General features: G+C 44.9%; 1 protein-coding gene across 1 annotated transcript in view; it reads right to left on the bottom strand.

Moving 5' to 3' along the window:
* Positions 1 to 24,669, bottom strand: part of LOC118075244 (atrial natriuretic peptide receptor 1-like) — a 57,003-nt gene that overhangs the window by 13,558 nt on the left and 18,776 nt on the right. Inside the window, exons 8-16 of the mRNA XM_060269084.1 lie at positions 22,798 to 22,870; positions 19,432 to 19,579; positions 18,564 to 18,650; positions 16,305 to 16,448; positions 11,239 to 11,360; positions 8,782 to 8,923; positions 5,739 to 5,787; positions 4,167 to 4,256; positions 1,295 to 1,414 (exon numbers count right to left, since the gene is read on the bottom strand). Of these exons, the coding sequence (XP_060125067.1) occupies positions 1,295 to 1,414; positions 4,167 to 4,256; positions 5,739 to 5,787; positions 8,782 to 8,923; positions 11,239 to 11,360; positions 16,305 to 16,448; positions 18,564 to 18,650; positions 19,432 to 19,579; positions 22,798 to 22,870 (975 nt within the window). The remainder of the gene's footprint in view (positions 1 to 1,294; positions 1,415 to 4,166; positions 4,257 to 5,738; positions 5,788 to 8,781; positions 8,924 to 11,238; positions 11,361 to 16,304; positions 16,449 to 18,563; positions 18,651 to 19,431; positions 19,580 to 22,797; positions 22,871 to 24,669) is intronic.

Genomic DNA, 24,669 nt, shown 5'->3' with positions numbered 1-24,669 from the left:
ACGCGAGATGAGTGCTGCCACCCCAGAGTCAGTCACGACTGGACCTAATGGTCAGGGGTCCCCTTTCCCTTTACCCTTTATAATTCCATGGGTTTTTTTCTTTATTAAAACAAATAATAAGGAAATACCATTGCAATATTATCATATCATGACTGATCACCAGATTTTCCACCAGGCAATTAATTCCCTTAAATCAGAAAACCACAGTTATCCAGAAACCTCCAAAACTGAGCCTACAGAAATGAGGAAAAACAGGAAATTTTAAAATAAAGTGGTACAGTGGTACCTCGGGTTACAAACTTAATTCTTAACCCAAAACCGTTCTTGACTTGAGGCGTGCTTTCGCTAATGGGGCCTCCTGCTGCTGCCGTGCTGCCACCGTGCTATTTCCGTTCTCATCCTGGGGCAAAGTTCTCAACCCGAGGTACTACTTCCGGGTTAGCGGAGTTTGTAACCCGAAGTGTTTGTAACCCAAAGCGTTTTTAACCCAAGGTACCACTATGTATAATCCTCCTTTGCTTATCTGATCAGATTCAACTCCCACCCCCCCCCCAATCGTATCTGTACCATTTCACAGAGGCTGGTAAGCAGCCCTCCCTCTTTCTTTGAGAAAGACATGCGCCTAAGCATGTTTTGCTGAATGTAGGTCTGTTTCCTGAAGGGGACCAGCAAACAGGAGAGAAGAATGCTGAACCTCTCCCACGCTTAGCAGTTATCTCCCACAAATGCAATCTCCACCAGTCTGCCAGAGGTAGACATACTTCCAGTTCACAGGCAAGCTGGGGTGGAGTGGGGAACTATTAAAATAGCCTGGAATAAATAATAAAATAAATACTAATTTATCATTATGTACCCCGCCCGTCTGGCTGGGTTTCCCCAGCCACTCTGGGTTGCTCAAAATAGAATGATTAAAAACATTATGAGACATAAAACATTAAAAACTCCCCTAAACATATATAGAGGAGTATTGGTGGGTGGGGAAATGGTTAAGCAAGCTCTTTCCTGTCCATTGGATCCCCCCGGCAAGTACCCGGCCTTCACATTCTCATTAGTTTTATGAGCCTAATGCTTCCGCATAATGTCTGTTTTACAGAGATAACGATGATGAACTATGCCTTGGTATTGGCAGGTGTGTATCTTTGTTAATTCATAAAATCATACGCCCCCTTTCCTTACTGCCACCTTACTGTCTTCAAACAAGTGACACACAACACGCATTCCTAAATAACGTTTTCATGTGCTTCAAGCACATCCAAGATTTGTCCTCTCCGGTCCAACTAAGAACGATTCTTACCAAAGTCATCATCATGTCAACTGGGCTAACTTTGTTTGGGTTCATCTTCTGCAGCAACTTCCTGACTTGCTCAAAGGTAAGCCTTTGTGCTGGATTGTTTTTCCTACACCTCCTGATCAGCTGCAAGAAGGAAAGAAGATTTAGGACATAATATAGAAGTGGATAGGAACACGGGCGGTGCTGTGGGTTAAACCACAGAGCCTAGGGCTTGCCGATCAGAAGGTCAGTGGTTCGAATCCCTGTGACGGGATGAGGTCCCATTGCTCGGTCCCAGCTCCTGCCAACCTAGCAGTTCGAAAGCACATCAAAATGCAAGTAGATAAATAGGTACCGCTCTGGCGGGAAGGTAAACGGCATTTCCGTGTGCTGCTCTGGTTCGCCAGAAGCGGCTTAGTCATGCTGGCCACATGACTCAGAACCTGTACGCCGGCTCCCTCTGCCAATAAAGTGAGATGAGCGCTGCAACCCCAGAGTCGCCTGCGACTGGACCTAATGGTCAGGGGACCCTTTATCTTTTTATAGAAGTGAATGCATGGGAAAGGCTGTGGGAAACTGATATGAAAGCTACTGTTTGGTATACTTTGAAAGAAAATTATATGGAAATGATGTATACATCACGTTCTGGAAAGTGTAAACAGGTAGCTGAATCTTTTTTTTCATATGTGGTGGACTTGTAAGAAAGCAAGGGTATTTTGGGAAATGATATATGATGAGATAAAAAAGATGTTCAATGTGATCATAACAAATAACAGAAACAACCCTGAAGCTTTTCTCTGAGGGATTTTGGGGACAGAAATTCCAAAAAAGATGTTTAAGCTGTTTAAGTATGCAGTGCTTTTTTCTAAAAAAAATGTTTAGGGGTACTCTCATTTTCCTACTCATATTGAAATAGTATCCCTCAATGAGGCCAAGCTTAGATTCACAAAATGTTTAGGGGTATGCGAACCCCTGCATACCCCCAGAAGAAAAGCACTGTATGTATGTAACAGCAACGGCTAGGATTTTTTTATGCACAAAAAATGGAAGGAAGAAGTCCACACCAAACATGAATAGATAAGTAAGAAAATGGGCAGTGCAGAACTTGCGAAGCTAACAGCTAAAATAAGAGAACCTAATGATGATTGCTTTATGGAAGAATGGAAGCCTTTTTTGGACTATTTAAATAACTATTATAGTATGATGAACACACAAGCAGGGTTTGCACTATGAGCAACAGAAGGAATTAGAGGTTATACTATTGTTGTTATGGTATAAGAGATAGAAAGTAGGGTTCTGCAGAGATAAGGAAAAAAATGGGGGTGGGGAGTCGATAAAAGAAAATAAAAATTTACTATGTATTGATGTGCACATGTGAAACTTGAACATTTGATAACATATAATTTAGAAAAAGAAAAAGATACAGGGTAGTATGTCACTCCTTCCAGTTCAAATGAGGTTCTGGCCTCCGACAGTCAGCTCAGCATCTCTTAATCATCGCCAGTTGCCAGAATAGGCTCAACACTTTATCAAAATGTATTATTACTGTTTATTAATTTATATGCCACTTATAAGTCCAAGTGGCTCCCAAGTGGTCTTGCAGCTATAAAATCAGTACATAATTAAAATGCACAGCAACAGATCCATGGGGGCGTTAGAACAGCCTTAATTCAAATATACAGTAAAGCAAACCATTCAAAAGTGCAACAATGAAAACGACAGAATCAGAAGTTAAGTTCAGGGGAATGCTTGTCTTCAGAATGCCAACACTGATGGTGCCGCTCTTATTTTAGCAGGGAGGGCATGCCACAACCCTGGCACCACCAGAGGAAAAGGCCCACCTCTATGTTGCCACAAGCCAATAATCATCAAGCTTTGGAAAAACGCGAGTTCAATTAGCTAACCCTCTATAGGAGGAAATATACACATGCAAAGTAGTTACTCTAGAGCAGGATTTCCCAAACTTGGGTCTCCAGCTGTTTTTGGACTGCAACTCTCAGCATCCCTAGCTAGCAGGACCAGTGGCCAGGGATGATGAGAATTATAGTCTTAAACAGCTATAAAAAAAAGTCTTTAAAAGTTGGAGGCCCTGCTCTAGCGTAATCTAAAAGAAACAAAGAAGAGGAGGAAGTGGTCTTGGCTTCCCCAAATCTATTTTGCTGCAGGCAGACAAACTAAAATGACAAGGTGACGCTTGAATTCTTTTAAAGTAGACAGACTTCCCCCCCTCCAGACACGTATTTTGGCTCATTGACAGCCACCTTTCAAATGCAGAAGCTAGAGCACCACAACTATTAAATACGATCATGGATCTGACAGTTTATAACCACAGGAAGTCATAAAACTCCAGTAGCTGCATATTAAAAGCATCATTTACTCCATTCTGTTTTTGTGAGACAAGCTGACATTTCAGTTTGTCAGAATAATACTATTTTTAAAGAATATTAAAGCTGCAGAGTCTTGGAGGAGGAATTGGAAACTTCCTTCTTCTTCTTCTTCTTCTTCTTCTTCTTCTTCTTCTTCTTCTTCTTCTTCTTCTTCTTCTTCTTCTTCTTCTTCTTCTTCCACGTGTGTGTTTTGTTTTTAAGCGAAAAAGAAACCTCCCCTTTCTTTCAAGGGCAACATGCATCATGCATTGTGTCTGCTGCAGTTGCCAAACATTTCACAGACCCCTTGTGCTTTCCCCAGCAGCCTGATCCACTGATACTGTCAGATGATAGTGCTCCTCTCATCACCACAGAACACTTCACCTGCTGGTTTCTGCAGATCAAGCTGCTATTAAATGGATGAGCAGCAGGCCAAGGCAGTCCCCCCCCCCCAACTGGCAACTTCAGTTCACTTCTGCAACAATAATTCTACCATAAAGAAGACAGGGGTATGTTAGCATTTGGTTTACCTCCACATATTCTGTAGGGCAGGGACAGGGATGCTCAGATTTTTCTGATATCAATTCTGTCAAAGCGGGGCACAAAGAATATTCCTCTGACTGCGTATCATCTTTCTGGAAAACACAAACAGTGCCATTATTTAATTATTTGTTAAGATTGTAATCATGGAACAGAAAATCAGCAAGAGTTACATACTCTATAGACATCCTCTTTCAAATCACATGCTTTGGGGCAGCCCAGTCAGATGGGCGGCATATTATTAACACGATTGCCTTACCCCGCTGGTTATGTTCACAGGTCAATAGAGAAGCTTGGGTCTAAAATGACCTAAGCAAGAAGCTTATGTCTAAAATGACCTAAGCAAGGCTGTGCGACTCAAGCATTCTGGTCTTCTCAGCATAACGAAACCAAGATGACACTCTAATTCTCAAGTATTTAAAAAGCAGGTATTTAATTACCCGAAGAACCAGTCAAGTTAATTTGGAAATTAGGCAAGATTTTGCACAAAATATATGGAAATCTAATATTGGGGGGGGGGAACCTGAGGGCTCAGTAATAATTAACTGCTTATCTCTGCCTGTTTTCCCCAAAAGCAATCTCCCACAATCCCAACTCCCCCCCAAAAAAACCACACACAGGGGTGAAGGAAGGGGGTACGGGGTGTGTGGTCTGACCCCAGTGTTACCACTGGGGTGTGTGTGACAAAACGCTGGGCGGCACTCACTGTGGGGCCCGCAACGTGACCAAGCCACATGTCTCTCCTGGGAAAGACACGGTGGCTTGGGCGTGCGCAAGCTGCACGCTGCCCAAACTATCTACCTGCTGCCTCCCCCCCCCAGCTGTAGGGTGGCTGAGTGGGAGGAGGCAGGCAGACTCCGGAGGCCCCACAGTGTGCCCCGCCCCTATGGGTGGCTCACCCCACCCTCGCCCCACTCCTAGGGTGGATCGACCCACCCTCAACCCGCCCCTATGGCTTACCTTCCAAGTCCCGGACTGCAGAATCTGGGACCGGCAGCCGTGTCACACTGGAAGTTGCGTCGAGGTAACTTCCGGTGTCGTTTTGCCCTTCTATGGGCACCAAAAATGGCCGCTGCCGGCTTCGAAAGTCGCTTCTACGCATGCCAGGAAGTGCTTCGATGCAACTTCCGGTGTCGCTCTGCCCATCTATGGGCACCCAAAATGGCCGCTGCCAACACCGGAAGTCACGTCTATGCACTTCTGGACATGCATAGATACGACTTTTGAAGCCGGCGGTGGCCATTTTTGGTGCCCATAGAAGGGCAAATAAAAAAAATGGCCGCCGGCAGGAGAAAATAATGGAGAAAAACGGGAGATGAAGTGATACGGGGGACCACCGGGAAAAGGTAATTAAAAACGGGGGTTTCCCGGGGAAAACGGGGTACTTGGCAGCTATGCCGCTGCAAACACACTGGAGTTGTTTATTGATTTCTAAGATTTCTAAGGTTACAACAATAAAGTATACAATTATAAAAACAAACAAAACCACTACAATTTTTAAACACACAAAATAATTCCCAAACGGAGCAGAACAGCCAAGTAGCAGTCATCATAGATCTTACCAGGGTGGGGTCACTTCTTGTTGCTATTTCGATTAAAATGATGGCATAGCTGCAAAATTGAAGATAAGTCATTGCCAGTGGCAAAACATTGGAAACGGAATGATTAGTTTAGTTTATAAAGGCAGGAGCTGATTTTCAAGAGAAAACGCTTGACAAAGCAGCATGCAAAGACGAAATTAAGCAACCGTCATGCAATGCAAAACGTATCTAAAAACTTCTAAAACACCCAAAAATAATAATAATCTTAAAAGCCAGCACAAATCCATAAGTATAAACCTGAAGACACAGTAAACTAAGGATGAAACTTTTTCCAGCTCAGTTTAGATCAGTCATGAAAAGTGGAAGCAGTTGACCTTCAGAGCCCATTCAAACAATCGACGGATGGAGCTTGTCTTATCTCAAGCAAAATTTAATTCCACAGATGTGGGGCCACCACCAAGAAGAGGCAACAACTTTGAAAGAGCTCTCATCTGGCTAAACTTAGCCATGATGATTAAGCCCCATTAAAAGCAACAATACTTCGGCTTACGATTGTTTACTTTCAACGGAACTTAAGGCACAACCATATGTATATCTACCTAGAAATAAATCCCACTCTGTTCAGTTGGGCTTACTCCCATGAAAGTATGCACAGGGTTGTAGCTTTAGTAACAGCCAACTTTCAGGTGGATTGGGGCTAGTATCTTTAAATAAGTCACAAAGGAACTGATTAATGAAAGCCAATTATTTAGCCTAGTGAGGTGCTCTTCTGTCTACTTCGGCCGATGGGCCGTCATCCCACTCAATGATCTCAGTCAAGTACAAGTCCCATTCCTTATTAATAACATTGTTATGCCCTATGGCTAATGAAATAAAGTTCCCTCTAACCCCACTACAGTGGTACCTTGGTTCTCAAACTTAATCAGTTCTGGAAGTCTGTTCCATAACCAAAGCATTCCAAAACCAAGGTGCGCTTTCCCATAGAAAGGAATGGAAAATGGATTAATCCATTTCAGATTTTTAAAAACAACCCCTAAAACAGCAATTTAACATGGTTTTTACTATCTAATGAGACCACTGATCCATAAAATGAAAGCATTAAACAGTGTACTGGTACTACAGTCACACAATCAATCAATCAATCAATCAGTAGATGAACTGGTTTCCACACAGTCACAAAAACAAAATAAAAAAGATCCACAAAAACAAAAATGCAAAATAAATAGCAGAAACAGTCAGACCTCAGTGTAACATTCAAAACGGAAGTGTAACACTCAAAATGGAAGTGTGGCACTCAAAACAGAGCATGTTCGGATTCCGAAAAAAGTTCACAAACGGGAACACTTTCTTCCAAGTTTGCAGTGTTTGGGTTCCAAGTTGTTTGAGTACCAAGGCATTTGAGAACCAAGGCACCACTGTATAAATGTTAAAGAAAGCACCACATGCTCGAAGTGCCTCCAGGAACCTTCAGAAATTGCCCAGTACAAGTGTGGATGTACTCTCCAGCTGACAATCAGAAGTCTGATGATTGTCATCACCATACAGTTGAAAAAAGGAGAAAAGAGCTCCTGCACTTTTGACAGTCATGCATAAGAGGGGATTTTAGTTTGTCATGCAATTTACACCATTAAAGGTGCAGGAGGCCATGGATTCAAACTACAAGAAAGAAGATTCCACCTAAACATTAGGAAGAACTTCCTGACAGGAAGAGCTATTCGGCAGTGGAATTTGCTACCAAGGAGTGTGGTGGAGTCTCCTTCTTTGGAGGTCTTTAAGCAGAGGCTTGACAGGCATATGTCAAGGATGCTTTGATGGTGTTTCCTGCTTGGCAGGGGGTTGGACTGGATGGCCCTTGTGGTCTCTTCCAACTCTATGATTCTATGATTCCTCTTTTGTATCTGGTGACATTATATCTAAGAAGAGGAAACATCTGTGAAACACCTTTGAAACTTGTTTAATGGGAATTAACCTTGATTCATTGCTAAAAGAGGATCAAACATTAGAGGACTTGATCCATTACACTCATTTTCACACCTCCAAAGAGGTCAGTCTGATGATATGCTGAAGAAGCACATATCAGGCTGTGGGTGCAAAACATGCAACAGAAGACACTGAACACAGGTGTTTTTGTTAAGTTTAAGCTCTTCCTCCCTAAAATGGCCTCGGAGGGTTGAAAAACTGCCTGCCATAATGGGGACAAATTATTCATGCTGCCAAGTGATCCCAGATTGTGCCACTTCAGTCTATGTCATTCATTTCTTTGAAAAATGAGAATGCTGCTCCTGGGACGATGAATAGCTATTCATAATATTAACAATAAACAAAACAGAACAATAAAAATACATAGAAGGAGACTCAACGGAATAATAAAAGCAGACCAAGCAGAGAACCCATAAGACTGCTAGTTGAAAATAGCTCGGATACAATGCTGGAAGGCTTAGATGTTGTGTATCTTACAACTCCTAACCCCCTCAGCTACAGTTGAATCCTAGGATCTCAAACACCTTGGCTCCTGAACAAATCGGCTCCTCAACGATCGACACCCAGAAGTGCGTGTTCCAGTTTTTGAACAATTATCGGAATCTGAACATCCGGCATGTCTTCTGATTGGTTGCAGAAGCTTCCTGCAGCCAATCAGAAGCCGCACATTGGTTTCTGAACATTTTGGAAGTTGAACGGACTTCCAGAATGGATTCTGCTTGACTTCCAAGGTACGACTATATTGGTAATACTGGCTAGGACTGATGGTACTTGATCAGTTACATCATCTGGGGGAAAGAGAGTTAGAGAAGGCCTCAAACAACTTGGAACAGCTCTGCTGGGTGGCCTCGTGAAGATCTTATGGGGGCACAGAAGTAGCACTTCGAATGAGAGAAAGAGAATGGGACAGCGGGATTATGAAAGAATTATCTGTTGTACAGGAGTACCGTAGTCACAGCTTATTTGCAAAACAGCGAATAAATCCAGCAACACAAAAGCAACCCCCCGTCATATAGTAACACAGTTTACTTCGATTATACATCAAAAAGGGGAGTGGGGGAGATCCACTTATGTTCATCATCACCTGTACACGTCTGCAACTGGAGTTGGTTCAAAGTTTGGTGTGGTGTGAGCCTCAGGCGCCAGATGTATTTGTGTGAAGTGCTTATGAGGAACACTGGACTCCATTAAATAATCTTCTTTTCTATAGAACTGCAAGCCATAGTCTGACACAAGGAGAAGCAAAGGTGGGGAAGGAAAAAAAATGGATCAGAAATTCCCCCTGGTTGTTTTGCATTATTTTGAACTGAGTGCCACAGGAGATGTTCATTTCAACACTCCCAGTTGGGAAGTGGGCTGCTTCAGTTTAGAGCTGAAATGAATTCTCCTCAGCAAATTCTGGACATGAGGACGGGAGCAAATTCCCTGGATATCAGAATATTAGTCACATTTTAAATATCCAGCACCAGCATTTCACATTCAGAGTTCTTCTGTCAGTAGCAGCCAGCCGTTCCCTGCATCTGACAGCTGTCACTCGGTAAGGATGAACATCTGACTGTCTTGCTTCGCAATGTCTATACAGGACAGCTAACATGCTGTCATTCCGAACTAGCTTGGTTTGCCTTCCGGGCTGGTGTCACATAGTTAAATCTGATTGGCTGTCACTGTGACTAAGAGAAAGGAGGGCTATTCTCCAAACATAAGCAAAGGCCCAAATAGATTCTCAAATGCTGCTATATGAATTCCAGGTATGGGGAGGCAGGACAAGTGTCATCTCCCTGCCTGAATCTCTGGGAATAGAGCCAGGGAAGTCTCCCTGGAAAAGCCCTAGCTCATTCCCTTGGAATGCGGCTTCGGTCCAGTATACCTGAAGGAGCGTCTCCACCCCCATCGTTCTGCCCAGACACTGAGGTCAAGCTCCGAGGGTCTTCTGGCGGTTCCCTCACTACGAGAAGCCAAGTTACAGGGAACCAGGCAGAGGGCCTTCTCGGTAGTGGCATCCACCCTGTGGAATGCCCTCCCACCAGAGGCCAAAGAGAACAACAATTACCAGACCTTTAGAAGACATCTCAAGGCAGCCCTGTTTAGGGAAGCTTTTAATGTTTGATTTCTGTATTTTTATGCTTTGTTGGAAGCCGCCCAGAGTGGCTGGGGGAACCCGGCCAGATGGGCGGGGTATAAATAATATATTATTATTATTATTATTATTATTATTATTATTATTATTATTATTATGTACAACATATAAGTGTCTAATCTATGACGAGGTAAAAGTTAAGGGACCCCCTGGACAGAGTCAAAGGCGACTCTGGGGTTGCGGCGCTCATCTCGCTTTCAGGCCGAGGGAGCCAGCGTTTGTCCACAGACAGCTTTCCGGGTCGTGTGGCCAGAATGTCTAAACCACTTCTGGCGCGTGGAGCACCGCGACGAAAATGAAAGCGCATGGAAACACCATTTACCTTCCCACCGCAGCAGTTCCTACTTATCTACTTGCACTGGTGTGCTTTTGAACTGCAAGGTTGGGAGGAGTTGGGACAGAGCAACGGGAGCTCACCCCATCGTGGGGACTCAAACCACCAACCTTCTGACCGGCAAGCCCAAGAGGCTCAGTGGTTTAGACCACAGCACCACCCACATCCCTACAAATGCATAACATCTAAGATCTAATCTGTGACAGATCCTACTGAGCAGATCTTAACAGCTGGGAGCATCCCTCGGGGAGCAGAGCAAGTCCTGACGTGATATTTTAAATAATTAGTTTCTTAACTGCCACTCATTAATTACCCCAAGGGTACATGTGACTAAAGGGGTAAATAAAATGATGTACATGACATGCTGCAATCAGCCCAAGGGCTACTGTAATATAGTGGCTAAACTACAATCCTAAACACACTCACTAGGGAGGAAGTAGATGTGTTTGGAATCTGTGCGTCAGGCTGAATGAGAAGCAGCAGCAAGCCTGACAGTCCCTGGTTCCAAACCTGTCTGTATCACAAGCTCAGTAGGCAGACGTTAAAACAGGGTACTGTCTCCCTGCATCAGCCCCCCACATCTGCAACACACAGATAATAGTTCTGATCTACCCTATAGCAGTCTTGCAAGGATTATTCATATATGTGAAGCACTTTGAATGCTATTATCTACGCACAGAGTATCTGCCCGTCTGTTCCTTCAACTCCCTTTGAGTTTGATCTGCCAAACATTTGGGGTTTTGTTTTTTTACTTGTTCACAATACGGCTGTGAGAAATAGCAGAGTGAACCTCCTATATTAACATGATAAACATTACATGTGTTAAGAAACAACAACCCCACTGTATAATCACCCTGAAGATGTGTTGCTAATTGCTGTTTGTTGCTAATGGGTCGAAGTTCAGCCGTTTGACATTTGCAATGTAACGTCGCATAGATTCGTCGTTTTCAGGAGATGTGGGGATGGCGACCGCGAGGACACCAGCAGCAGCAGCACTATTCCATAAGAAGGCAATATCCACTCGTACTTTTTTCCCATAGCACGGAGAGAACAGCTTCTGTTCCACTTACCTGAAATCTTACAAACCCAGCGGTCATCAATGACGCAGTTGGTGGACTTTAATCGCCCATGATAGATCCTATGCTGGTGAAGGTACACCATTCCCTGAGCAACGTCTGTGGCGAAAGAAAGCCTAAAGTGGGGGGGGGGATAATAATCGGTGTTAATATGGCCTACTGAACCACAGGGCTAGACTTACACTTCAAGAGCTCCGTGGAACAAATGGGCAAAGATTGCAGTGATGTTTGACTTGCGTTCAACAGGGCCTGCCATCATGGCTTCCACAAAGAAGAAGAAGAAGAAGAGAAGAAGAGTTTGGATTTGATATTCCGCTTTATCACCACCCAAAGGAGTCTCAAAGCGGCTAACATTCTCCTTTCCCTTCCTCCCCCACAACAAACACTCTGTGAAGTGAGTGGAGCTGAGAGACTTCACAGAAGTGTGACTAGCCCAAGGTCACCCAGCAGCTGCATGTGGAGGAGCGGAGACGCAAACCCAATTCACCAGATTACGAGTCTACCGCTCTTAACGACTACACCACACTGGCTCTCTCAATAAAAGAGTCTCAATAATTATCCCTCCTCAAATCCATAGATGGTTTGCTCTTCTTCACTTCCTGCTTGCACTAGGTTGGCTCCTTCTTACATTTAATAATAATAATAATAATAATAATAATAATAATAATAATAATTTATTGGCCAAGTACCAACATACTTGGAATTTTGCTTCAGCTACATTGCAATGTATACGTACTTTATACAAACATTGTTCCACTCACAATACAATAGCACAGCAAAAGAACCCCACCCATAACTGGCCTTCCCTTCTGCTACACAACTGCGATTTTAACAATTTGATGGCACAAGGGGAAAAAACTGTTCCTGTGCCTAGCCGTTTTTGTGTATAGAGTCCTGTAGCGACGTCCAGATGGAAGTGAATCAAACAGGGATCGTTTCTATGGTGTCAAACTGTAAAAGTGTACTTGAAAACGATCCCTTACGCATGCCTCCTGATAACTTAGGCTTGCATTGTTCCATGCGCAATGCTACCTGGAGGAGCAATCTAGAGTATTTGTGGGGGGCCGATCTAGGGTGTGGGTGGCTCTCCAACTCTCATCAGCCACCACAAGCATTTCTTTGCAGTTCTTTGCCCATCACAAGCGGTAGACAAAGAAGTAGTGAGAGAATACCAAGGGCGGTGGCATCATTGGACTAGACGGCCCTCAGGGTCCCTTCCAACTCTACAATTCTATGATTTCTGTGATTTCTTATTATCATACCATGCATCTTCTTTCACTAGACATTACTGTTGAGATGCAGAGAAGAAAAGACACTGGCTGATGGTACCTCTTGGAACTCAAAGCTGGAGCCTTGAGTCCCTAAACCAGGGGTTGTCAACCTGGTCCCTACCATAGCTGCCAAGTACCCCGTTTTGCCCGGGAAACCCCCGTATTTTCTTACCATTTCCCGCTGGTCTCCTGAATGGATTTATCTCCTGTAAATCCCCCAGAAAGCAGCTCCTGCCGGTGGCCATGTTTCTGGTGCCGCTCTGCCCATTTTCAAAATGGCCGCGGCACCAGAAGTCGCTTCTACGCATGTCCGGAAGTGCGTAGAAGTGACTTCTGGTGCCGCTCTGCCCATTTCCAAAATGGTCGCAGCGCCAGAAGCCGCTTCTACGCATGTCCAAAGTGCGTAGAAGCAACTTCTGGCGCCGCTCTACCCATTTCCAAAATGGCCGCAGTGCCAGAAGTTGCTTCTACGCATGTCCGGAAGTCGCATAGAAGCGACTTCCGGTGCTGCGCCGCTGCTGGTCCCGGAATTTTCAATCCGGAACTTGGCTGCTATGGTCCCTACCACCCACTAGTGGGCGTTTCAGGATTCTAGGTGGGTTCAATGGCATAAGCTGAATCCTCCTTCCATTGAGCACTGGTGGGCGGTAAGGACATTTTACCATCAAGAAAGATGCATTAGTGGGCAGTAGGTATAAAAAGGTTGACTACCCCTGCCCTAAACAATGCACAGCAGTTATTATTATTATTATTATTATTATTATTATTATTATTATTATTATTAAAAGTTGCACTATGGCCCTACCCACACGCAAAAAATCTAATCAGCAATTTGATTCCAAAGTAAGATGCTCTCTGTCAGTCACTTTTAAAAGATCACTTCAGGCTCAGCAAAGCACTGGCATCTTATCTACCTAATGATGCCTCGCTGTAATTAAAATACCATATTCTATCAAAAACACCATCTGCTGAAAAGATTACACATACCTTCTTATCAGTCTGAAAGTCAGCGAGGGCTTTGTTGTTATTTCATCTATATATAATCTTATCTCATATCAATATAACAGTTACATTTTTTTCCCCTGTTGAGAATTTGTCCATGAAGGGAATGATGCAAATCACACCAGCAAGACAACTTCTGCCCCACCAAATACTGGCTTCTGTGATTAACACTTTAATACAAGGGATTCTAAAAAATATAATACTCTCATTCTGTAAATTCTGTATAGCTTCTGTAATACATTATAGCTTCTCTTTTGCTGTATAGCTTCTGTAAATACATTATAGCTTCTCTTTTGCCTCATGCGATATAAAGAACTAATTTGAATTGGAGACAGAGAGAGGAAGGAAGGAAGGAAGGAAGGAAGGAAGGAAGGAAGGAAGGAAGGAAGGAAGGAAGGAAGGAAGGAAGGAAGGAAGGAAGGAAAGAAAGAAATTTTGCTGTGAGTGCTGCAAGACCTGCTCCTGCTCCCTGTTTTGCTCATCTATTTCTATCTGCCCTGGGAGGTAGGGACTCTGATGGATTCTTATTTTGAAGAAAAAAAAATTCTACAAAAGCTGGTGCTTCTGTTGGGAACAGAAACCATCTTACTGTTAGCCTAGAAAGACCAGCCACTCAGGATCCTGAGAGAATATTGGGGTGAGGTATGACATGTTTTGCATTTTTTAGTACCGAAACTATTGGTTTAAAGTGTAGCGATCTTTCCTATTCTATTAATTCAAGAAGGTTCTGGAACTTTCTCTGTGTGACACAGGCTGGTGCAAGCTGGAAGTTTCTCGCTAACAAGTAAATTTCCATTCTGCCTGGAAACAAGCAGAAGGTTCCTGATGTTTGGGTTATTCTTTCAGAGAAGCTGAGTTAAGCTGGTTCCAACAGGTCCTGTTATCTTTCTCGCAAGGTGACTATAAGAACAGGCCAGGAGGAGCCTGGGTTTCATTTCCTGTCTCTCTTTTCTTCTTGGTTCTCTCTACTTAGTTCTGGTTTGGAAATCTGTATAAAGTATGTTTAAGTGCTATGTTTTAGTTTTAATGTAAGTGTTAAGCCAGGCTTCCTCAAACTCGGCCCTTCAGATGTTTTGGGACTACAATTCCCATCATCCTTGACCACTGGTCCTGCTAGCTAGGGATCATGGGAGTTGTAGGCCAAAAACATCTGGAGGGCCGAGTTTGAGGAAGCCTGTGTTAAGGTTTTGCTGCAACTGGATTTCTTATGGACTGTGCCAATCCTGAAGACTTGGATCCATGACTGTTGTGCTTATTTGCCTTCTGTAGTAAAAAGCTCTGCTGAATGAAGCTTATTGCCTCTGCTCTATTTTACTCAGCCCCCCCCCCTCTGGGCTCCCAGAGTGGGCGGCGATGGGGTTGTCTCCCCTCCTTGAGGGCCTCTTTGGTCCTTCTCCACTGGAGGTCTCCGGGTCTCCTCCCCATCTTCGCATCCCCATCTGGCCTCTGGTGTCGCTGCTCCAGTGAGACCTTCATGCTCCGTCCCTTGAATGTGGGCTGGGGGCTGGGCATGGGGGTCCGCTGAGGCCGGGGCTGTATTTGTCGTATGTGTGGAGGAAAACCTTAAACATGTAGTAGCAGAGTTCCCAACAATAGACCAGAGGCAATATTTCATCCAGCAGAGCTTTACTTGGGCTGAAGGCAAATGTAGCTTAGTGCGTCATCAAATCCAATACAATCAGGATTGGCTCAGTCCATACAGAGTTGCAGCACTTACAAAACATATAACAGGACTACAGAACGCCACACCAGAAGGAAGAGAGATAGAAAGAGAAAAGTAAAACCTAGGCTCCTGGCCTATATTTATAGGCAGCATGACCTTAATTGGAAGAGATAAGAGAACCAGTTCAAACCAGCTTCCCAGAAGGTATAACCCAAACAATAATCAAGCTTCTTTCGTACAGAGAAGCTTCCAGTAGCTTCCAGAACCCTCTTGAATGAATCGGAACATAGCTGCCAAGTCTCCCGTTTTCTTGCGGGAAACCCCCGTATTTTAAACTGTTTCCCGCTGGCAGCCCAGATTGGATTTCCCCTGAATTTCCTACCTGCCAGGGAGCCTCCATTTTGGGTCCTGGCACCGCCCAATTTCCAGTGCCCAGACATGGGTAGCACGTCACCGGAAGTCGCTTCTACGCATGTCCAGACATGCGTAGAAGCGACTTCCGGTGCCACGCTACCCATGTATGGGCACTGGAAATCAGGCGGCGCCAGGACAGGAGGTTGCTTCGATGCATGTCCAGACATGCGTAGAAGCGACTTCCGGTGCCACGCTACCCATGTATGGGCACTGGAAATCAGGCGGCGCCAGGACAGGAAGTTGCTTCGATGCATGTCCAGACATGCGTAGAAGCGACTTCCGGTGCCACGCTACCCATGTATGGGCACTGGAAATCAGGCGGCGCCAGGACAGGAAGTTGCTTCGATGCATGTCCAGACATGCGTAGAAGCGACTTCCGGTGCCGTGCCGCTGCTGATCCCACATTTTTCAGCGGGAGACTTGGCAGCTATGAATCGGAATAGGAAAGATATCTACACAAACCCTTATAAGGCAGCTTCCACAATAAACAATCATATATATGAATAAATTTGGACTAAAATATGGGTGAACTTCCATGAGAATTAAAACAAACAAACTGATGTGCAGAACTAAATTTAAGATGGGGCGGGGGGTGGGGAGAAAGAGAGAGAGAGAATGAGAAACTGAAACTTGCAGATTTCACTCATCCCTAGCAGTACCTGTGAGGAAAATGCCAGCCTTGACTTCTACCTTTGTCACCCTTCTCTCACCTGAAACCCCAGTTTAAAGGGATGTCTTCATTGAGCAGCACATCAGTCAAGCTTCCTTTAGGGCAGTATTCTGTGATTATGGCGATATTTGGCGCTTCAATACAGCCTCCAATGAATTTGCAGAGGTTTGGGTGGTCCAGTTCTCTGTGACAAGCAGACAGGAATTGAGTTGTGCCATATACTTTCTAAGAACACAACATTGCATTTTGGACACTTTCCCTTGCCAGAGAAGCCTCTCCCCGAGAAGGGACATCAGGCTTGAGCCCTAGAACAACTCCATAGCCACTGTGAAGTAGTTGCTTTGGGAGTGGAAACCATATGTAAGCCTGTAACCCACAGTAATGATGCACAGTGAGAGATGGACCATAAAGAAGGCTGATCGCTGAAAAATTGATGCTTTTGAATTATGGTGCTGGAGGAGACTCTTGAGAGTCCCATGGACTGCCAGAAGATCAAACCTATCCATTCTGAAGGAAATCAGCCCTGAGTGCTCACACTGGAAGGACAGATCGTGAAGCTGAGGCTCCAAGACTTTGGCCACCTCATGAGGAGAGAAGACTCCCTGGAAAAGACCACTGATGTTGGGAAAGAGAAGGAGAAGGGGGCGACAGAGGACGAGATGGTTGGACAGTGTTCTTGAAGCTACGAACATGAGTTTGACCAAACTGCGGGAGGCAGTGGAAGACAGGAGTGCCTGGCGTGCTCTGGTCCATGGGGTCACAAAGAGTTGGACACGACTAAATGACTAAACAACAACAACAACAACAACAACAACAACAACAACAACAACAACAACAACCCACTTATTGGGAGTAAGTTCCACTGGACTCAGCAGGACTTACTTTTGAGTAGATATGCATAGGATTGGTCTGTAAATTTGTCTGTGTGTGTGTGTGTGTGTGTGTGTGTGTGTGTGTGTGTGTGTGTGTGTGTGTCCTAGCTCCCAAAAGCTGCTATAGATGGACACAGGCAGTGCTTTTTTTCTGGGGGGACGCAGGGGTATGCAAACCCCTAAACATTTTGTGAATCTAAGTTTCGCCCCATTGAGGGGCAGTATTTCAATATGAGTAGGGAAATGAGAGTACCCCTAAACATTTTTTTTTAAAGCACTGGACACAGGTGCAGCCAATACGAGGTCCTCCAGATGTTTCTGGACTGCAGCTTCCATCAACACCAGCCAACGTAGCTAATGGTAATGGATGATAGGAGCTGCAGTCTAACATCATCAAGAGAGAACCATGTTGGCCACTCATGGATTAAGGTACAGCATCATTAGAGGGCCCACAGAACTTCTGATCCGTTGTGACTGAGCTGCAGAGAGAGGAACGGGATATGTGAGGAGTGATGGAGATAGAGATGGAGACGAAAATAGTTGAGCCAAAACAGGAAACCGATTGTGGGAAGTTCCACTGGTAGTGAAGTCTTTACTTTTTCTCATTTATTAGGAGGGACTCTTATTTGACCACATGGCTCAAGATCACGCCATGGACTCTTGGCTTCTGTCACATGGGTTCATTTTCTGAGAATCCCAGTATGTATTTTTGTCTCTCCCCCCCCCATAAAAGGCCCACATTTTTATACCTGAAGGAGCATCTCCACCCCCATCATTCAGCCCGGACACTGAGGTCCAGCTCCGAAGGCCTTCTGGTGGTTCCCTCCCTGTGAGAAGGAGGTTACAGGGAACCAGGCAGAGGGCCTTCTCGGTGGTGGCGCCCGCCCTTTGGAACCGCCCTCCCATCAGATGTCAAGGAAATAAACAACTATCTGACTTTTAGAAGACATCTGAAAGCAGCCCTGTTTAGGGAAGTTTTTAATGTGTGATGTTTTATCGTGTTTTTAATATTCTGTTGGGAGCCGCCCAGAGTGGCTGGGGAAACCCAGCCAGAGGGGCAGGGTAGAAATAATAAATTCCCCAAACCCAGCTTAAGCCGGTGCTGCGAGGGCTGCGGGAAGGGCATCAAATGGCCTCAACAGGGCAGCATCTTGCCAAAGCCCACCATTCAGAGCCTGTTGCTGGCTTTGAAACAAGAAGGGATGTGGGAAGGACTTCTTAGCATGCCTTCAGCGCATACAAGATATCATAGCACAGGATGTCTAGCTGATCCTGAAACACACAATTAAACATGCCGGGAAAGGCAGTATATGTCTCAGTTCACTTTTTGAAGCAAGTGGATAGTGGATTCAAATTTAAGGAAGATACACTTGTGGGTGTAAATCTACAAAGGCACCCGTAACGCTTTAAAAAAAGAAAAAACTTACCTTACTTGTTTGACTTCTTTACGGATGGTCCTAGTGAGAGTAAATGTCTTGTTCATTATTTTCTTGATGGCCACTGTTCTACCATCACTGGAAGAAGGCAAAGGCATTTGTTTAGCATCCAGAAGTAAATAAAAAAACCGCAACCCCTCCGTATATTTATCTATTACAGTTATGTTATCTGTGGTGCAAAACCCCCCACAATACATTGTTCTTCTCCTTTTCTCTTTTATCCTCACAAGAGCCCTGCGACGTAGGCTGAGAGGTGACAACTAGCCATAGTTCACCTAGGGTGGATCGACACACAGGGAAAACACACACACTATAAGTAAGTTAGAAATTAAATTGCTATAAGAAAAGAAAAACGCTATGGAAAATCACATAGAATTATTTTTTTTTACTCTCCAATGGCATTTGGTGTTGCATGTTTATAATGCATTCAAAACACTGTTTTTTGACTAATGTAGCTGAGTCACTAGTGAGCTTAATGGCGGCTGGCCAAACCACGTGGGACAACATGTGCCTTTGTATTTAATATGCAAATAGCAGCAGCTGTGGGGCAACAAAAATTATCAGGGTCACTGCAGCAGGGAGAATTCGATGCTTTCCTCCCTTGAGGAAAATCCCATCGCTGGAAGCATTATTTGCATTGGGAGGAGACCTCGCATTGGCACCAAGGAGAAATTATGAACTTCTCATGACAGCAATTGGTTGGCCACTGTGGGAAACAGGAAGTTGAACTGGGCAGGCCTTTGGCCTGACGCAGCAGTCTCATTATGGAGCTCGACAGAGCATAAGCTTGACTCAACATAAGACAGCTTCCCATGTTCCAGTAATAGAATAGAGCGAAAGTACTGCAAAATACACCTACTAGATCCCTGTCTGCGTAAAATAGTTCATCTTGGAAGCGTTGGCAGCTGCCGTGCAGGAGCTCAGTGTTGTGAGGCAGCTGGTATTGGAGGGGCTGGGTCGAAGTGGCACACTCAGGGCGCTCCCCATTCCAGTCCTTGCCATGTATTCTGATAAAACAGGAAATTAGATGTAGGTTGGTTGAATGCACATTGGCGAGAATACTTGAACATTATTATGATCCCAGGATTAAATCTCTGAAAATTGTTTGCTCTGCTGGTAGCTTTCTAGTACCATTTGAGGAGAGGAGAGGTCAACAAAAGAGGTTCAAAGACTCTCTCAAGGCAAATCTAAAAAAATGTAGTATAAACACCAACAACAGGGAAATACTGGCCTGCAAGTGCTCCAGTTGGAGAGCAGCCTTTACCAAAGGTGTTGTGGGCTTTGAAGGTGCTTGAACTCAGGACGAAAGGGAGAAACACGCTCAGAGGAAGGCACACTTGGCAAACCCTCACCGTGATCCACTCCTGCCCAGAAACCTATGTCCCCAGGGCCGGCTCTAGGGGTAGGCTGGGTGGCGCGGGGGCCCCAGGGCGCTGGGCCGGCAGGGGGGGCGCCAAGCGGCAAAGCTGCGTGGAAGCCGTGCTGTGCGCTGCGCCCGCCCACCAGGGCAGGGGCGCCGGAGTGATCTCCGCGCCAGGGCGCCCGACATGCTTGACATGCAGTGTGCCGAAGACTGATGGTGAGCTGACCCATCGTATAGAACAGTTTGCATAGCTTTTAAAAGTTGGTTTACATACACAGTTAACATTCTGAATCATTTGGCTGTCATGCTTTTAATATAGTGAAGATAAAGTATCAGAATTTATTTTATTGCAGCCATCTGGGTTATTCGACACACACACTTTTCAGACTCAAGATAATGATGAAACACTTGGCTTTGCATATTTATTTATTTTTTTATAAAAGCCAAGATTAGCTTCCTAATTTCTTTTCTGTTTCATCTTTTTGTCTTTCTGCACAGCTCTGTCTGTCGCTACTTCTTCCCTGTCAGCTTTGCATATTTATGTCTACGTTTCCAGATATTTTAATTAACAGTGTTATCATCTCTTTTGCCTGTTTATCCTTTTTGAATGCTAAATTTATGCCTCCCAATTTGGGGTGTTTTCTTCTGGTAGATCCATGCTGACAGTAGGACTAATAGTTTTGTCTGGTCTTGTTAGCTTTCAGCAGAACAACTTCGCTAGCTGGGCCTCTGATGTGCAGAGGGCAGCAAAGTCTCATCAAAACCAAAGAACAAATCCACAAATAATTGAAAAAAGAGGAATCAAATCACGAACTGAAAGTGCTGTTAATATATTACATTAAAACCATAAACTCTTGTATGAAGTACTCATACTCAAAATGATATATTATGTTTAAAGTTGACATTCCCCTCCTCCATCAGCTTAAGAAAGGCAGGCTACATAGTTGGCTTCAGAGGGCTTCCCAGATGGCATCAAATGCCACTTATGGCTTAATGAACTAGCAGCTGCTGAAATTCCTTCTCCTGCAAAGACTTAGGAGCAGGTGATAACTGAAAGCCATCCAAACAGGGGCAGACCTTAGTAATATTTGATGCTCCCCGCAGCCCAAAGCTGTTAAGTATAGTAATTTAATTTCCTGAAATTTTAAATGCTTGCATGTTTTACTCATAGCTGCCAAGTACCCCGTATCTCCCGGGAAACCCCCGTTTTTTCGTACCATTTCCCGGCGGTCCCCCGTATCGGTTCCTCTCCCATTATTCTCCCTTATTCCACTCCTGCCGACGGCCATTTTTAAATTTTTTTGCTGCTTTGCTGTGTTGCTTTGCCCATCTATGGGCACCGAAAATGGTTGGCGCTGGCAACGGAAGTCGCATCTACGCATGTCCGGAAGTGCGTAGACGCAACTTCCGGTGTTGCTTTGCCCATCTATGGGCATCCAAAATGGCCGGGGCCGGCAACAGAAGTCGCGTCTACGCACTTCCGGACATGCGTAGACGCGACTTCCGTTGCCGCCGCCGGCCATTTTCGGTGCCCATAGATGGGCAAAGCAACACCGGAAGTTGCGTCTACGCACTTCCGGACATGCATAGATGCGACTTCTGTTGCCGGCCCCGGCCATTTTTGTTGAAATGGGCAAAGCGAAACCGGAAGTTGCGTCTACGCAACTTCCGGTGTCACGCGGCTGCCGATCCCGGATTTTGCAGTCCAGGACTTGGCAGGTATGGTTTTACTATGTATTTAAATTTGATTGGTTGGTAACTGAATTCTAGAGAGTTCTTGACATATCTAGCTTTGCATGTCATGAGTCTATGTCCTATACTGCTTTCACCTTTTAAGTTGCCTTACTGAAATAAATGAACTTTTTGACGATATTCTAATTTTTCAAGTTTCACCTGTAGATTCGCCACAACACTCCCATAACCGTGTACTTTTCCTGCTCATCCCTTTCCCCCCTATTTGGAATGTAAGAACAGCAGAAGAGTCCAACAGCGAAAGCCTGCCAGCTCGACATCAGCGGGACAGCACTCCCCCCCCCCTACAACTCCCAGCCATTGGTATTTAGAGGCATAAGGCCTCTGAATTTCCTGCTTCGTGATTGCGAATGAGCACTGCAAAAGGCAAAGTCTCTGCCAAAACTGTTGATATTGACAGTTGAGGTGGGGTGTTCGGACTTGGGAGAAACAAATTGATAATCGTGAGGGAAAATCCCTTGAGATACGGCACAGTGACCAGCTGGGGACCCCTGGATGAATTTGGCCCATGGACCAACACTTGGCATTGCTTTCATAATGTCAATAGGGGGGGGGGGGGTCACCTATCCCCATCTTTAAGTGCCAGACTAAAGCTTCCCTTTTTACCTGGGCTTTTGGTCCTTAATTTGAATACTATTAAAGTGTTTGTGGGGTCTTTTGGTGGGGCAGAATCTGCTATAACTGACTTCTTTTGTATAGATGTGTTTTGTTTTGTTTTCATTTCAGGTTTTTATTTATTCATAGTACCATATTTTTCCATGTATAAGATGCCTCCATGTATAAAATGCCCCCTATTTTGGGGGGAGGTGGGGGGACTAAATTTAAAGAAAATGAGGGGAGATGGCCCAAAGTTGTTGAGCTTCCTAGAGCGCGCACCTACCATAGCGGCATGTGGGGGAGTTGCGTACCTGCCAACCATCTGGCTGGCAGTGCGCAGCCACTCCCCCTACTATTCGTGTATAGGACGGCCTTGACATGATTTTTGAGTCAAAAAACCTCGTCTAATACATGAAAAAGACGGTATTTATTGTAATTAGCTTAAGTATTTCTGCTGTGCGTGTTTAAGTTGATTTCCAAGAGATTATAATGATGATACTAATACTTACAGACCTTTTTTGATGCAGTTGAAGTCTATGATCCAGCTTTCATCCCAAAACATTTTCTGCTTTTGGTACTGGAACCACTAAAGAAAGCATGACAGGGCAAATTAATCCCTAGGCTCTTCATCATAAGATCTCAGGGCGGTTCACAGAATAAAATACAGGATAAAAGCATGAAAACAGCAAAACAATACCCCCCCCTTCCCACAGACACATTTAAAGGCTGTACAATATTGATCAGCCCAAGACCTGGTTGAAGAGGAATGTTTTCACTGGGCGACTAAAGATGTGTAATGAAGGAGCAAGGCGAACCCTGGGGAGAGCATTCCAGAGACAGGGGGCCACCACAGAAAAGGCCCGTTCTCATGTCGACACCGTCTGGACCTCACATGAAGGAAGCACACAAAGAAGGGCCAAAGGCAGAGTCTGTGACAGTTCACAAGGGGAGAGGGGGTCCTAAATGGCCTGAAGGATACCTGAAGTATACCTGAAGGAGTGTCTCCACCCCCATCGTTCAGCCCAGACACTGATTTCCAGCTCTGAGGGACTTCTGGCAGTTCCCTCACTGTGAGAAGGGAGGTTACAGGGAACCAGGCAGAGGGCCTTCTCGGTGGTGGCGTCCGCCCTGTGGATTGCCCTCCCATCAGATGTCAAGGAAATAAACAACTATCTGACATCTGAAGGCAGCCCTGTTTAGGGAAGTTTTTAATGTGTGATGTTTTATCGTGTTTTTCATATTCTGTTGGTATCTGAAGAAGTGTGCATGCACACGAAAGCTCATACCAAAATATAAACTTAGTTGGTCTTTAAGGTGCTACTGAAGGAATTTTTTTATTTTGTTGGGAGCCGCTCAGAGTGGCTGAGGAAACCCAGCCGGATAGGCGGAGTATAAATAAATTAATGTTGTTGTACATACTATTTAATATGTCAGAAATCTATAAGCAGAGATTTAGACTGGTTTTTTTCTTGAATTCCTGACATTGGTAAAATTCACATGATAAGTTATTGCACCATCGGTGCTTCACATCATCATCATCATCACCACCACCATTTTGAGTGGGGGGGGAAGGAAACATTTACTTTTTCTCCTCCCCCATATTCATAGCTGCCATGTCTCCCGTATTCCCCGGGAAACCCCTGTTTTCCCAGCTGTTCCCAGCCGAAAAAACGGATTTTTTTTTGTTTTTCCCGGTTTATTCTGGTGTGGCGGCCATTTTGGAACTGGGCGGAGCATGCTCAGAAGCGACTTTTGATGCTGCTTTGCCCAGTTCCAAAATGGCTGCAGCACGACTTCTGGTGCGGCGGCCATTTTGGAACAGGGCAGAGCAGCATCAAAAGTAGCTTCTGAGCATGCTCCGCCCAGTTCCAAAATGGCGGCAGCACTACTTCCGGTCTGCTACTTCCGGTCCAGTCCCTTATTTCTCAGGCCGGAACTTGGCAGCTATGCCCATAGTGTTTATCTGAAAGACTGAGCAGACTGAGAGTCAGTTCTCTCCAGTTCTCTCCTACCAGCTAGAGGGGGAAAAATATGCCTACAGACAGAATCTGAGGCAAACATTACCCGTTGCTGAGTTCCCTTCTGCAACTTCACAAAGCAGAGAGACAGTTTGCGTTGCAAACACAACAGAGAAGGAAGTGTCCTCAGCTGTCAGACAATCTCCTAGGAGGCACACTCAAGAGGTAACAACTGCCTATTTTGGGATGCGTCTCCCCCTGTGAGGCAGAGCCAGTGATGGCTGCTTCTCATCCAGGTACACCCAAGAGGGCAGCAAAGAAGTAGAACTTGTGTTTATGCTGTGTTGCATTATAAAATGAAGATTTAGTAAGAGGGACTAGACGAGGGAGGGGGGAAAGCATGGAGGAGAGCAGCTGAGCGGCGTCG

The sequence above is a fragment of the Zootoca vivipara genome, chromosome 16 (assembly GCF_963506605.1).
Source record: "Zootoca vivipara chromosome 16, rZooViv1.1, whole genome shotgun sequence".
Taxonomy (NCBI): domain Eukaryota; kingdom Metazoa; phylum Chordata; class Lepidosauria; order Squamata; family Lacertidae; genus Zootoca; species Zootoca vivipara.
Note: the sequence above shows the minus strand (reverse complement) of the source record. Positions and strands in the feature narration are given on the sequence as shown.